This window comes from Dromiciops gliroides, chromosome 4 (genome assembly GCF_019393635.1).
Source record: "Dromiciops gliroides isolate mDroGli1 chromosome 4, mDroGli1.pri, whole genome shotgun sequence".
In the NCBI taxonomy this organism is placed as follows: domain Eukaryota; kingdom Metazoa; phylum Chordata; class Mammalia; order Microbiotheria; family Microbiotheriidae; genus Dromiciops; species Dromiciops gliroides.
The window spans coordinates 158,510,970-158,526,700 of record NC_057864.1 but is presented as its reverse complement, the minus strand read 5'-3'; the positions used below and the strand labels follow the sequence as shown (position 1 = coordinate 158,526,700).

Genomic DNA, 15,731 nt, shown 5'->3' with positions numbered 1-15,731 from the left:
AGTAACCTTATTAACATCATACGTCCCAATATATATCTGGAGAGGACAGCCAGAGGCTTGTTCTCCATGGCTAACTTAGAGGAGTTGTGGGTACTGGTTGCAGCTGGGAATCTACAAGTTGAAGGTCAAAATATCTTGCTTAGTTAAGGACAGCCAGGGGACTAAGAAAGAGGTGAATGGACGAGACTATCCCCCACCTTTCTCATCCCTTGTTCTATTCATGAAATTTCTAAAGTCCCATCTCATGTAAGATGAGGGAGGTGAGAAAAAGACCCTTATTTCAGAGTTTCTCCTGGATGCGCCATAGACTTAACAACCATAACATACTGGAAGTATAATTCATTATTATTTTTACTCCTGCGCATTCCCCACCCCCTACCTCTGCCTCACTTCACAGTTCCATAAACATTCCTATTTCTGTTGATGGAACCACTATTCTCATGACCTTAGAATCATTCTTGACTCTTTCCCTCACACTCCCATGTCTAATTAGTCACCAAGTCTCATCAATTCTACATCATTTCTCTCTTCCCTTCTCTTTTCTCAACGAAGTCAACATCCCAGTTTAGGCCCTGATAATTTCTTCTGTGGGCTACTATAATCACACACTTTACTTTTCTTCCTACTTCCAGTCTCTGCAATTTCCAATTCATATTCTATACAGCTCCAGAATAATCTTCCTAAGGCACAGTTCTACTGATGGCCTTCAAACCTCAGCTCAAATGTCACCTCCTGCATCAGGCCTTTCCTCAACTGTCCAGATGTTAATGTCTCCCCTGAAATGGCCTCATATTTATTTTGTACATTCTTCTATATCTCCAATGATACGTTCTAAACTTCTGGAGGGCAGGGACTATTTAGTTTTTCGTCTTTTTATCCTCCATGCCTAGCACATAGTAGGTGCTTAATAAATACTTATTGATTGATTAGTTAATTTCCTAGGGGACAAAATACAATCTCTTTGACCTGCTCACAACCTGACCCCCTCCTACTTTTCCAAGTCTTTTTACACCTTACACTACCCCACACACTCTGTGTGATCCAGTGACTTTGTCTCCTTGCTATTCCTTGCATAAGACATTCCATCTCTAGATTCTAACCATTTTCATTAACTGTCTCCTATGCCAGGAATGTTTCCCCTCCTCATTTTTCCGTCCTGGCTCCCCTAGCTTCCTTCAAGTCCCAGCTAAAATTCCATCTTCTTTGAGAAGCCTTTCCTGATTCCCTTTAATGGCTAGTGTCTTCCCTCTGAGGCTACCCCCAATTTATCCTTTCTTTATCATGATTTAACATACGTGTTATCTTCCCCATTAGACCGTGGGCTTCTTGAGAGCTGTTGGTCAGTTCATTTCAGTTGTGTCCCCACTTGGGGTTTTCTTGGCAAAGATACTGGAGTGGTTTGTCATTTCCTTCTCCAACTCAATTTATAGATGAGGAAACTAAGGCAAGCAGGGTTTAGTGACTTGCCCAGGGTCATACAACTAGTAAGTGTCTGAGGCCCAATTTGAACTCAGATCTTCCTGACTTCAGGCCTGGAACTCTATCCACTGGGCCACCTAGCTCCCTTTCCTTGAGAGCGGAGACTGTCTTTTGCTTTTCTTTGTATGCCCAGCACTTAGCATAGTACCTGGCCCAATTTAGAAGCTTAATAAGTGCTTTTTGAATACCTACCTGTTTAAAGCTCTCTTCAGCTCCTGCCTGTATTTGGATCCTTTTTTTCATACTTCCCTTCACAAACTCTATTGAATTTTTTTAGCCATATTGGCCTTTCCCTAAACTCGATACTCCATCTCCCACCTCCATGCATTTTCATAAGCTGTTCCTGTGTCAAGAATGCACTCCTTGTTATTCACCTCTTTGAATGCTCACCTTCCTTTAAGGTCCAACTCAGGTTTTGACTTCTTGGTGAAGTCTTTCCCATCCCCTTCAGTTTTTAGAGCTCTCTTCCCTCAGTTTTTTAGTACTGTACTTTGTGTACATAAGCCCCTAGTAAAATAGAAGATCGTTTAGGAATAAACAAAATAAATTGTTTCTGACTTTGTATCTTAGCACAGTACCTTGCACACAGATTCAATTCACTAAGTATTTAAGTGACTACTATGTCACTGTTTTACTCAGGGAAAAAAGGACATGTGCATATCAGTTTGTAATTTATAGGAGCAAGGACTGGACCAGTGATTTCATTGACTTAGGGAATTTCCAGATGATGAAATTATTTCTACCAATGAAGCTGGGCTCTATCTCTGCATTTATAGAGAAAGGGAGATCCTCTCTGGGGCACTGATTAGTTCAGTGACTTGTCCAGGATCACACAGCCAGGATGTAACAAAAGCAGGCTTTGAACCCAGGTCCTCTTGGCTCTTAAATCAGCTCTCTATACACTATACCCTGCTGTCTCTCAGAAATACACACATATATACAACTGGAGAATCAGGAAGATCTTGAGCTGAGCCTTAAAGGGAGCTAGATATTTTGAGGCAGAAGTGAAAAGGGAGAACAATTGAGGCATGGGGATGGGAGAGGGCTAGCCTGTGCAGAAGAGACATGATGTTGGAAGATGGAGTGTCCAGCATGGGAAACAGGAAGTAGGCCAATTTGGCTGGAACGTAGATTACTTCATATGAGAGTAAATTCTGTGAAATTATTCTAGAATAGGACTTTTTGTGTGTGGTGGGGGGCAGTGAGGGTCAAGTGACTTGCCCAGGGTCACACAGCTAGTAAGTGTCAAGTGTCTGAGGCTGGATTTGAACTCAGGTCTTCCTGAATCCAGGGCCTTTGCTTTGTCCACTGCACTCTAGAACAGTACTTTTTAACTTGAGGTCTATGAACTTGACTTTAAAACGATTTTGATTACTATATTTCAATATAATTGGCTTCCTTTATAAGCCTATGTATTTTATTTCTTTTTAAAATACAACATTCTAAGAAAGGATCTATGGACCCTTTGACAGATTGCCAAAGGGGCCCATGATACACACCAAAAATCCCTTCAGATTGGATAGGTTGGAACTAGGTTATGAAAGACCTTAAAGGCCAAACAAAGGGAGTTGTATTTTATCTTAGAGCCAAGAGAACCACTGGAGCCTCTTTGAGTAGGTGAGTGGCATGGTGAGGCCTATGCTTTAGGACTATCAGTTTGACAGTATTATGGAGGGTGGATTGGAGAGAAAAGAGACTGGACACAAATTAGGAGGCCTGATGGACAGTCCAGGTGAGAGGTGGTGAGAGGAATCTGAATGAAAGTGGTGGCCAGGAATGGGGAGAAAGGGACAGATGGAAGAGATGTCATAGGGCTATAATTGGTCATACCTGACAACTTGGATTTAGGTAAAGGAAGTGAGGGGCAGCTAAAGCTTATTCTGAGCTCCTGAACATGGTTGACTGGGATAATAGTTGTGTTCCAGACAGAGGATGTTAGGAGGATGAATCGGGGAGAGATCATGAGTTCTGCTTTTGATACATAGAGTTGGAGATGCCAGAGGGACATGTCCAGTAGACAGCTGGTGATGTGAGACTGAAGTTCAGGAGAGAGAGAGGAAGGCTGAAAATGTAGATATGGAAGTCTTCTAGAAAGAGATGACAACTTAACCCATGGGAGGAAACAGAGATTTAGGCTAGTGACTTGCCCAGGGTGACATAGCTATTAAATATCTAAGTTAGGTTTTAAACCCAGGTCTTTTCCTGACTCCAAGCCCAGACTTCTAAGCTATTAAAGAAGAGGGATTATTATATTAAGTAACACTACTATGAGAGTTTATTTTAGAGAGAGACTGAGAAGAAAATCAGAAAGACATCGAAAAGGGGTAATTTAAAAAACAATTTTCTTTGCAGAATCTGAGTAAGGAGCTTTAAATAATCCTGTTTTCATTGATGTTTTTTAGTTTGATATCTTTTACTTTTTACTTCCCTAGATTGGTTTAGCATCTTTGCCTGATAACAAACCCTAGATTATAATCCTATTATTATTATCATATAATTAATCCTATTATTCCTAAGCAAAACTTAAAAAAAACCCATTTCCTTCTCCAGCTCATTTTATAGATAGGAAACTGAGGCAAACAGAGTTAAGTGACTTGCCCAGGGTCACACAGCTAACAAGTATCTAAGGTGAGATTTTAACTCAGGCCTTCCTGACTCCAAGCCCACCACTCTATCCACTGTGCCACCTTGCTGCCTCAACAACAATAACAAAATTATTCCTAAGCAAGACGTAAAGAAACAGATCTGTTTCTCCAAGTCACAAGAACCTTGACTGGAAGAGATCAGGGACCAAGTGGGTGGTGGTATCCATTAGCTCACTTTAAAGAATGATTATCCAGAGGATGGTGACCTGCTCTCTGAACAGAATGAGGAGCAGTGGAGGTCAAACCTCCTGATGACTAAGCATAATCAGATACTAAAACAGGTTACCCCCAGAGACTGTAAAGAAGAGGAAGACCATAGCACCCTTCCTGAAATGAGTTCTGTCTAGATGTGAGATAGAAGGTTCTTTTCAGCAGGGGGGAATACAGCCTGATTTCCTACCTTCCCAAGCTGGAAGTTAGAAAACTGTGACAGTAAGAAACACTGGACACAGATTTATTCCAAGAACAGGAGGGAAAGGAGAGAAGAGGAAAAAGGAAGAGGGGAAGAAGAAAGAGTAAGGAATGAAAGAAGAAAAGGAGAAGTGAGAAAAGAAGATGAGATTCTCCTAGGGTCAAACAGATTCCCTCAACTAGATCAGCAAATCCCGATTATGTGTGCATTTACCCCATGCTCCTTTTTTTTTTCCATTTGTGAAAAAAAAAAAATGGTTACTCCATAAGCCACAGAATAAATGCTACATATTCGATAGGGACACTGGTTTTGCACCTGCATTCATTCACTCAGGGGAATTTCTAGGTTGGTTTGAAGACCTGGGCCTTTTTGTGAACCTCATTAGGCTTTTGTATTGTTCCAGCAGCAAAAGAAGGTAGTGGTGCAGAAAGGTCAAGTCTGCCTTGGTCCCAATAATCCTGGGGATTCAAAATTGCCCGTTGCTTTTCTTCTTTTTGAAGTGTCAGAAAGGTTGTGCAGGTAGTCGTGGGATTATGAGCCTGAACTATTAGAAATGAAAGATCATTAGAAATGAACAGTTCATAACTCTTCTCAGCAATACAATGATCTGTGACAATTCCAAAGGATTCATGATGGAAAATGTTCTCCACATCCAGAAAAAAAGAACTGTGGATTCTCTATGCAGATTGAACAATACTGTTTCTACTTTTTGGGGGAGGTTTTCCTTTTTGTTCTGATTCTTCTTTCACAACATGACTAATACAGAAATATGTTTAATGTGATTGTACATATATAACCTATATCAGATTGCTTTCTGTCTTGGGGAGGGGGGAGAGAAGAAAAATTGGAACTCAAAATCTTATGAAAACAAATGTTGAAAACTATCTTTACATGTAACTGGAAAATTATAAAATACTTTTATGATTTAAAAAAAAGAAAAAAGGAATGAATAGTTCAGCTTTCTGGAATAATAAAGAACCTGCCCTTTCCCAAATATTAGGCACCATTCTTGGACTCTCTTTAGAATTCTCAGAATTCTGCCAGGCAGAATCTGAATTCAGCGTTCATCCAGTCACCTCTTCTCACCCTGGAGTAAACCAGAAATTACAGAAAGGGGACCATGACTGGCCCAGTCCTCCTTCCCAGGCTTGCATTGCTTCCAAGACTGCCCGGCTTCCTCATTTGGGCGAAGTCCATCCTCTTGGGAAGATCTGCCTCTGGAAACTCATTACCTCTCATTTCTTGACAGGACAATTTGGGTCAGACCCTAACCCAGCTAGTACAGGAAAGCTTCATGACTAAGCAAATGGGGGAAGTTAGAAGGTTGGAGAGAAACGGAGATTAAAAGGGGAGAGCTGGGACCTAAGTGGTGTGGTGGAGAATGCAGGACTGAGCCAGTTAATCATTAATGCTGGGAGATTCCCATCTGTTTATCTCTCTTCTTCATCTCTTTATTTTTTTAAGCAATCAAAATATTGAGTAATTCCCCAATTCCCTCTTACTTTAACCCTGGCGATAACAGTGCCATATGCCTCCCAGAGGTGGCCTTTTTTTTTTTTTTTTGAGGAAACTGACTATGAGCTTGTATGTCTCCATAGTCTTCTTTTTGTTTGTTTGTTTTTTTTGTTTTTTAGTGAGGCAATTGGGCTTAAGTGACTTGCCCAGGGTCACACAGCTAGTAAGTGTTAAGTGTCTGAGGCCGGATTTGAACTCAGGTACTCCTGACTCCAGGGGCTGTGCTCTATCCACTGCCCCACCTAGCTGCCCCTCCATAGTCTTCTGTAGTTAGAGATTGGGTGATGGAGCAGGGTATGGGACCTAAGCAGCTAGATTTCCTTGCTTGTCTTTTATTAAAAAAAAAAAAATCCCCCTAGGGAGCTGATACAAAGAGCCCGAGTTCCCAAATGTTATCTCTGAGTTTATTGGTACCTTCATTAGTTAGTCCTTAGATTCCTCTTATCACTTTGTTTCAGGAACTCCAGTCTTTGTACCTATGAGGTAGGTACCTGCACCTCTTGATTGCCCCTTTCCTTCTTCATAGGGTTTTCAGAGCCTTGTATGAACGAAGCTATTGTACATACTTTGGAGTTCTATTTCCTTTATCTTCAAAGGGATGGGCAATCTAGTTGGGCATGTCTAGACTCTGGAGGGGTGGGTCTTTCCTTCCAGAGTGGGAGTGGCCTCTAGCTCCTAAATGAAGCCACCCCACATCCCTCGCCTCAGCGGAGTTTGTTCTGGGTTGTATTTCAGTCCCAGTCTCTAGTCAAAGCTGGCAGCTCCTTCTCTCCCATGGACAGAAACTCCAGCCACGCTACAGGCCTGAGGGTGCAGTTGCCCTTACTCTGCTTCTTCCTTCAGGGAGCCATCATCCTCCTCTTTTCATTTTTTGTCAGGTACAACCATGAGACAGACTCTGCCCTCTGGCACCAAAGCAACCGCAGCGACATGGACAATGACTTTTATTTTCGCTACCCAAGTGAGTTTGGGGATTGCTAGAGACTAAGGAAGGCGGGGGGCGGGGTCAGTCCCCTGGGTGAAGGGAATTCACTGGTGTCTCCCACTCCCTTGTGGGACATCTGGAGCTATTTCTAGGAATGGAAATGCATATGCCTGGGATCTGTTACTGTATAAACACTATACAATTGTCTATACAAATGAAGGGGATATGGTGGCATGGGCAAATCAAAGACTATTTCTCTTTGACTTTGGGATGAATTCTTTAATGCTTTGGGGAACAGATTTATCTTCCCAATTTTGTTTTGTTTGGCTGAGACTAAAATGAGCTTGTATTCCTGTGCATTGCCGGGTGGTAGGGGTAGGCAGTTGGAAGGTAGCTGGGGGAAGCCAGCATGTGATGAATATTTGGCATAAACAATCCACAAACTGGGTAGCTCATATGCAAATGATGGAGTATTTACTATATAGTGAGCCACTAACTGTTGAGAATCTTGGCAAAACTAACCTTTACGATTTCAGAGTGCAATAGAGAATCACCCATAGTTTTTCTTCATAGCACTGAGGTCCCATCTCATCTCAGTGCCTCTATATGCTGATGTCTGTACATTTTAGATGCCTTTCCTATGTAGAAAGATAAATTCAAGAAATACTTTGAGGTCCTCAGGGGTGAAGGGAAACAAAAGACTGAATTCTCATTCTCCCAGCCTCATGCTAAAAGTTATCACCTACGGACAGAAGCTTAGCCTAGAAGTAAAACTATTGGGCTTCTAAGCTGAATGTGGCTTTATTATGTTTAGGTGGATTTTTTTTAGACCAGTTCTCCCTATCTCAGTCTAGGCTAGAAATGCACTGGCCACTCATGGGCCAACCCCACCAGTGGCTCATCAGCATGGAAGCCTTGACCTGTTCATTTCCTCACCTAGCCCCTCCTTAGACAGCCTGGTGGGCACCTGTTCCCAGGAGTTCACCACATTGGTATCCAACTTAGTGCAGACACCTGATCAGATTTAGCCTTACTGAAGCTCAAAACTTCTGAGCTCAAGCAATCCACTGGCTTTAGCTTCCCCAACAGCAGGAACTACAAGAGTGTGCCCCGACCCCTGGCCCAATCCTGTGGCCATACAACACTGCAGAGGTGACCGCTAGGCCTTGGATTTTCAAAGCCTATCTCACTCCTTTCCTGGGCTGTGAGAATTTAAGGGGTGTGGAGGTGTAATACATAACATTCTAAGGTATTGTTTTCATAAGTTCTCTCGCCAGAATTGTCAGAACACTGATCCCCTGGAGGCAAATGAAACCCAAAAGGTCGGGAAAGTGGAGGGGGCAAGAATTTGGCTTAAGCATGTAAGGCCAGACCCAAAGCAACACCTGGCAAATAAGGAATGTGATAGTAAAATAATAACTTACAGGGGGCAGCTAGGTGGCGCAGTGGATAAAGCACCGGCCCTGGATTCAGGAGTACCTGAGTTCAAATCCAGCCTTAGACACTTACTAGCTGTGTGACCCTGGGCAAGTCACTTAACCCCCATTGCCCTGCTAAAATTAAAAAAAATAATAATAATAACTTACTTTTATATGAACATAATTTTTATATGAACATAATATAAATCATATTACCACATCCCCATAACCTCTGGCTTTGCAGGCTCCACTCCCCTCCCATTCCAGAGTGACCCACCCCTGCATTTTGGGAAATTATTGACAAAGTCTAACATCTATCCCTCTTACTAAAGCTCCAATGATAGTGGTGGATTCTCCCTCAAACACAACATGCATTATGTGAATATGTGAATTGCAATGGAAAGGATGGCAGTGAAATTCCTTTCCTTCTTCTTCTTCTTCTTCTTCTTCTTTTTTTTTGGTGGGGCAATGAGGGTTAAGTGACTTGTCCAGGGTCACACAGCCATGTGTCAAGTGTCAAGTGTCTGAGGCCAGATTTGAACTCAGGTCCTCCTGAATCCAGGGCTGGTGATTTATCCACCTAGCTGCCCCCTATAGTGAAATTCCTAAGCCACCTCCTCAACCTCATCCCCCTCCCCCTTAACCTCTTTGTCCTGGACTTTCCTACTCTGTGGACTTAGTACCTTGAGGGGTGGATTTCTTTTGAGAGTCCAGGGCTTTGATGGTTACCGTCCTGTACCTATTCCCATGACGTGGGAAGGACAGATATATCCTTCGGACTCTTTCATTTGGAAGATTAAAGGGAGTTACTGTGGCTATTGACTTATCTGTAGCATTGGCCAATCCCAGTGTCATTGCTTCTGACTGAGGGTCTGCTACCTTTACTTCGTCTATGTTTTTAGAGTCATAGGACAGTGAAGGACATAATCCACCTCTCCTAAAATACAGACAAGGAAACCAAAGCCCCAGAGCCGTTAAGTTCAATGTAATAAACATGTATTGAATGCCCACTGTGTACAAAGAATTGTGCTAATTGTTGGGAGAGAGAGCAAAGATTAAGACAACTGTCACCTTATAACCTAATAGGAAATGATCAAAATTACTATGATTTACAACTTTAGATGACTATAACCATAGTTATAGTAATAACTATAATATAAATTAGGAGTTATGTGTGATGAGTACATGAGAGATTTCGTTACAAAGTTCTGAGGAAAGAAAGATCACATCTACTTAGACAGCTAGTTAGGGATGGAGATAAAACCTCCCCTATGGAAGACATCTTCCAGGGCCTGGGACTACAGGAAATGGTGTGGCACTGTGACGAGAGAGATTCAGGTTAAATGTAAGCTTTCTTACATTTGACAGCACAGGTTCATAGAACCTGAAATCAGTTGTTTGGAGCAGTCAGCGATGCAGAGGCTATGGAATCTTCTCTGAGGAGAAGAAAGGTCAGCTCTCTCCTGTGGCTTTAATGTAGGTCTAGGAAAACACAGAGTGAGTAAGGGGACTTTTCCAGTTTTCTCCTCACTTCCCGGCCTCTCCAGGCCTCTGTTATCCCATCTCAAAGACCAGGCTATGGAGCAGAGAGCAATGCAGGACCATGTTGTTCAGCTGTTTCAGTCATGTCCAACCTTTCATGACCCAATTTGGGGTTTTCTTGGAAAAGATACTGAAGTGGTTTTCCATTTCCTCCCCCAACTCATTTTACAGATGAGGAAACTAAGGCAAACAGGGTTTAGTGACTTGCCCAGGATCACACAGCTAGTAAATATCCGAGGTCAGATTTTAACTCAGGCCTTCCTGAACTCCAGGCCCTGTAGCTACTTTTATGCTTTCTTGTCATAGAAGCTTTTTGAGGGCAAAGACTATTTCTTTTTTGTCTTTCTATTTCTAGAGCCCAGTAGAGTGGTCTGCACATAGTAGGTGCTTAATGATTGCTTGCTGAAGTAGAAATGTATATTTGAAGCTGTCTTTGGAGAGCCATTGTACTACCTCTGATAAATGGAATGGGTACTAGGTGCAGAGGGTAACAGGAGCCAGAGCCACTAGTTACTCTCCAAAGATGCCAAGCTTAATAGGGATTTTGAGAGGTCATCTTGTCCATCTGCTTGCCTCCTCACAGGAAGGCCAGCCTAATCACACAGCCAGAAAACTTCTCCCGGGGAGAATTTCACCAGGGGAAAGGATAATCCTCAGTTACCCCACTCCTGTACATGGGTTGTAGTTGAAAGGGCTCTGGAGACTGAGTTTTGATTCTAAACAAACCAAGTGGTGGTGTAAATATTATCGCCATTTTAAAGAAGTGACTACACCTATTAGTCAAGCAAGGAATAGAGGCATGAATCCAGAGAGGTCAGCCCAATTATCTGAGGTCCTGGCCTTAGCAGTAAGGAGGACGAACAGTGAAGTCTCCTTCGATGTCTGTATATGCAGAACCATTCAGATAAACAGTCTCAGGAATAAAAAGGAATCATGTAGTGGGCCTAAAAGAAATTGTTCTTACTGACTCCCTATTTCATCATTTACCATAGAAACTGTTCCAACTTTCTCTGCTTTGCTTCCAATCATACCCCAGCTCCTACTTTTATTTTTTGTTTGTTTCTTTTTTGGGGGGGGGCAATGAGGGTTAAGTGACTTGCCCAAGATCACACAGCTAGTAAGTGTCTGAGGCTGGATTTGAACTCAGGTCCTCCTGGATCCAGGGCTGGTGCTTTATCCACTGTGCCACCTAGCTGCCCCCCAGCTCCCACTTTTAAAGCAGACAACGTGGTCTCCTTTTAACTGAGAACTCAGATGGAGACCATCCAATGGGAGTTCTCTCTGATCCCCCTCTCCATTTCCAAAAATTTCCCAGTATCATCATCTACTCCACCTTCCTTCTGTCTAGTCACAGAAGAACTCATGAGGAGGTCTCTAGTGGAGTGTCCTAGGGATCTGGGCTTTGCCCTGTTTCAACATTATTATGATTTGGATAAAGGAATGCTTGTTAAATTTTGCAGAGTACATGGCTAAGAAGAGTAGTCAACATGCTAGATGACAGAATCAGTATCCAAAAATATCTGCAGGTTAGAAAACTGGGCTGAGTCTAATAAGATGAAAATTAGTAGGGATAAGCATAAAGCTTTATACTCAGGTTTGAGAAGTTGAATCTACGGGGCAGCTAGGTGGCGCAGTGGATAAAGCACTGGTCCTGGATTCAGGAGGACCTGAGTTCAAATCCAGCCTCAGATACTTGACAATTACTAGCTGTGTGACCCTGGGCAAGTCACTTAACCCTCATTGCCCAGCAAAAAAAAAAAAGAGAGAGAGAAGTTGAATCCACAAGTACAAGATGGAGGAAAAATGATTACACAGCAGTTTGCCTGAAAAAGATCTCAGATTTTAGTGGATTATAAAATCAGAATTAGTCAACAATATATTATAGTCGCACCCAGAGGGGGCCAATGAGATTGTTGATGAGCTTCAAAATAATGCTGCAGAAGGACCTGTTGAAAGAACTGAAAGCCTTTAGTCCCATTCATGTAGGACATGCTACCTGTCTTCAAATACTTGGAAGGAGGTCTTGCAGAAGAGGAGTGAGGTTTGTTCCATTTGGCTTCAAAAGCAGAATTAGGAGAAATGGGTAGAAGTTGCAAACAGGAAACTTAGAATTACTGTAAAGGAAAAATAATCAGAGGTGTTAAAAACCAGAAAGGGCTACTTTGATGGGTTTCCCCTTCCTGGAGGTTCTGAAACCAAGACTGAATGAATACTTGTTGGATGGAGGATTTTTCAGGGATAAGTTGGACAAGATAGCTCCTGAGGTCCCTTTCAACTCAGAAAAAAAATTCTGATTTTCAAAGCTATCTCTATTCCTCACTAAGGTTAATCTCTTTACCAGGCACCCTTGATCCTATTTCCTCTAGAACCTCGCTCCAACAAAGTCTAGCATCCTCTCTCTCATTCATCTTCAATCTTTCCTTGTCTACAAACATGATCAGATATCCACAGCATAGAACAATTCTTCTCTTGTCCTTCCCTACCTCCCATCTAGCTACCATATTATTTCTTTCCTTCACTGTTCAGTCATGTCCAATTCTTTATGACCCCATTTAGGATTTTCTTGGCAAAGATACTGGAATGGTTTTCCATTTCCTCTCCCAGCTCATTTTATACATGAGGAAACTGAGGCAAATAGAATTTAAGTGACTTGTTCGTGGTAACACAGTAAGTGTCTGAGGCTTGATTTGAACTCATGAAGATGAGTTTTCCTAATTCCAAGCCCAGTGCTCTATCTACTGTGCCACCTAGCTACCTTTTAAAAATATATACCTGGGGGCAGCTAGTTGGCACAGTGGATAGAGCACCGGCTCTGGATTCAGAAGGACCTGAGTTCAAATCTGGCCTCAGACACTTAACACTTACTAGCTGTGTGACCCTGGGCAAGTCACTTGACCTCAATTGCCTCACCAAAAAAAAAAAAATATATATATATATATATATATATATATATATATATATATATATATATACCTGGGGGCAGCTAAGTGGTGCAGTGGATAAAGCACCAGCCCTGGATTCAGGAGGACCTGAGTTCAAATATGACCTCAGATACTTAATACTTTCTAGCTATGTGACTGTGGGCAAGTCACTTAACCCTCATTGCCCTGAAAAAAAAAATATATATATATATATACCTTCCCTCATCACCTCACCCCCATTACTCTGTTGAGACTACTTTCCAAAGCCACTGGGGGCAGCAAGGTGGCACAGTAGATAGAGCGCCAGACCTAGAGTCAGGGAGACTTGAGTTCAAATTTGCCTTCAGACACTTACTGGCTGTGTGACCATGGGCAAGTCACTTAACCCCAATTGCCTTCAGAAAACAAATAAACCTCAAAGGTCATCAATGACTTCTGAATCGCCAAATCCTTTTTTTTTTTTTCAGTCTTCCCCCTTCTTGATCTCTCTGCAGCATTTGACACCACTGACCAGTCCCTCTGACTAGATACTTTCTCTTCCTTTGGCTTCAGGGAGAATATGCTCTGTACTTATTTTTAACTTCTGTCTCCTATTGCTTCTTATACTTCCCAACCACTCAAGGTGGGTGGTCCATAAGATACAGTCCTGTGTATGCTATCTTCCTTCTCTCTATTCTCTTCCATGTATTTCATTCACTCTCACAGCTTCAAATATTACTTTTCGGTTAACTCCCAAATCTCTCTATCACTGGCCTCTTTTCTGCTTCCAGACTCTCACCTCCAGAACATCTCTGCCTGGAGGTGCCGCCAGCACCTCAAGTTCATCATTTCTGAAACTGCTGTTCCCCTCAGCCTGTGTTCTTTTTTTTTTTTTTTTTTTTGAGTGAGCCAGTTGGGGTTAAGTGACTTGCCCAGGGTCACACAGCTAGTAAGTGTTAAGTGTCTGAGGCCAGATTTGAACTCAGGTACTCCTGACTCCAGGACTGGTGCTCTATCCACTGCGCCACCTAGCTGCCCCTCAGCCTGTGTTCTTACTTTTGATTTATCTGCTGTTTTTGTCAGTGGCTCTGCCACACTCTTTCTTCTACCTTTGTGACCTTGGGGTTATCTCTTACTCTTCCTACTGTTTTGTCTTTCAATTCAATCAATTACAAGGTCTGTCAATACTACCTTTGGAACATTTCTTTGCATCTCTCCCCTCATCACTATTTCCACAGCTGTCACTCCTCATCACCCCCTACCTGTACTATTGCAGTAGTCTCATAATTATTATATTTTTTTTTTGGTGGGGCAAGAGGTCTTCTTGCCACTATTCTCTCCCAATTCCAACCCATTGTAGAGGTTACTAGACTATTCTTTCTCACCATAGGCCCAGCTATATGACATCTCCTCAAAAATCTTCACTCTCTCCTTATTGGCTACTGTAATTCAAACTCCTTGGTCTGCCATTCACGGCTCCACACAATCTAGGGCTACTCAAGTGTTCTAGTACCATCCTCTTATAACAAGTGAACTTCTCTAACTCCTGACACATCTCTCCTCTTTCACTTATATGCCTTTGCTCGCACTATTCTCTGCACCTATAATGTTCCTTCCTCTCCTAAATTGTTGAATAGAGGCTGTATGGTGGGTTTTTTTGTTTTGTTTTGCTTTGGGTTTTTTTTGTGAGGCAATTGGGGTTAAGTGACTTGCCCGGGGTCACCCAGCTAGTAAGTGTTAAATGTCTGAGGCTGGACCTGAACTCAGGCCCTCCCAAATCCAGGGCCCGTGCTCTATCCACTGTGCCACCTAGCTGCCCCTATTTTTTTTTTTTTTGAGGCTGTATGTTATAGTAGAAAGAGAAATGGCTTTGGAGTCAGGAGATCTGAGTTCAAATCCTACCTAGTCACTTACTAGCCATGTGACTTTGGACAAGTCACTTAACCCCTCTGGGCCTCTGTTTCCAGATCTATAAAATGAGAGGATTGGACTCTAAAGCTTCCAAAGGGTCTTCTGGCTCTAAATCAGTGTTCCTTTGAATTCCTTTCAGTATCCATTCTTTAAAGTCTAACTGAAATGATTCCCCATTCATGAAGCTTCTTCTGATACCTACAAACGGTGAGGTTTTTCCTTTCTCTAACTTCACATATCACTTTTTGCACCTTTTGAATGCTACTATCATGTCATACTAGATATCAAAATTATTTGTGTATGTGTGTCTTAATCTACTACACTGTGAGCTCCCTGTGGGTGGAGATTCTGTTTTATCTAAACTGAATCTCTCCCAGCAACCATTGCTATGCTCTGCACACAGCAGAGCCTCAATGTTTGCAAATTGATTTAGGTAGGAGGCTGTCTTTCATTGTGGCTTCCTGTGTGTTGGGTTTTAAGTGAGCTTTTCATCTCTGCCTGGGAGATAGACAATGGGGTGGGGTTACATCTGGGTGTGTTTGTTACAGGTAGAGGCTTGCTTTCTCTGACTGGGAAGGTAGGAGAACAGATGTGATGGAGCAAGAGGAATATTTCAAAACCTGGGGAGGCCCAATTCTATGGGCTGAGAGTCAGTGCTGTGAACCTCCCTATGAGTACGATGAATCTACTGATATTTATATTCTTTATTCTTTCTTTCTTTATTTTGTGAGGCAATGAGGGTTAAGTGACTTGCCCAGGGTCACACAGCTAGTAAGTGTCAAGTGTCTGAGGCCGGATTTGAACTCAAGTCCTCCTGAATCCAGGGCTAGTACTTTATCCACTGTGCCACCTAGCTTTTTATATTTATATTCAATTATTAATTATATATCTGTAAATTTTAGCCACTTTTTGCCTCATCTGAAGTTAGTTTTTAATCCTAGGACATCTCCCTGTTCATGAACCCCCAGAATATACCAAGACATT

The 15,731-nt window shown here is 42.3% G+C and overlaps 1 protein-coding gene across 7 annotated transcripts in view; it reads left to right on the top strand.

Moving 5' to 3' along the window:
* RHBG (Rh family B glycoprotein) overlaps nucleotides 1-15,731 on the top strand; it is a 46,078-nt gene that overhangs the window by 14,928 nt on the left and 15,419 nt on the right. For 4 of the 7 annotated variants that reach the window (XM_044002027.1, XM_044002025.1, XM_044002026.1 and 1 more), the window contains exon 1: nucleotides 6,912-7,012. The exons of 1 other annotated variant lie outside the window; for it this stretch is intronic. In XM_044002027.1, coding sequence (XP_043857962.1) covers nucleotides 6,982-7,012 — 31 coding nt within the window. In that variant the 5' untranslated portion in view covers nucleotides 6,912-6,981. Of the gene's footprint in view, nucleotides 1-6,911; nucleotides 7,013-14,886; nucleotides 14,955-15,731 lie in introns of those variants that run through there. 2 more of the 7 variants (XM_044002029.1, XM_044002030.1) reach the window with 2 other exon arrangements.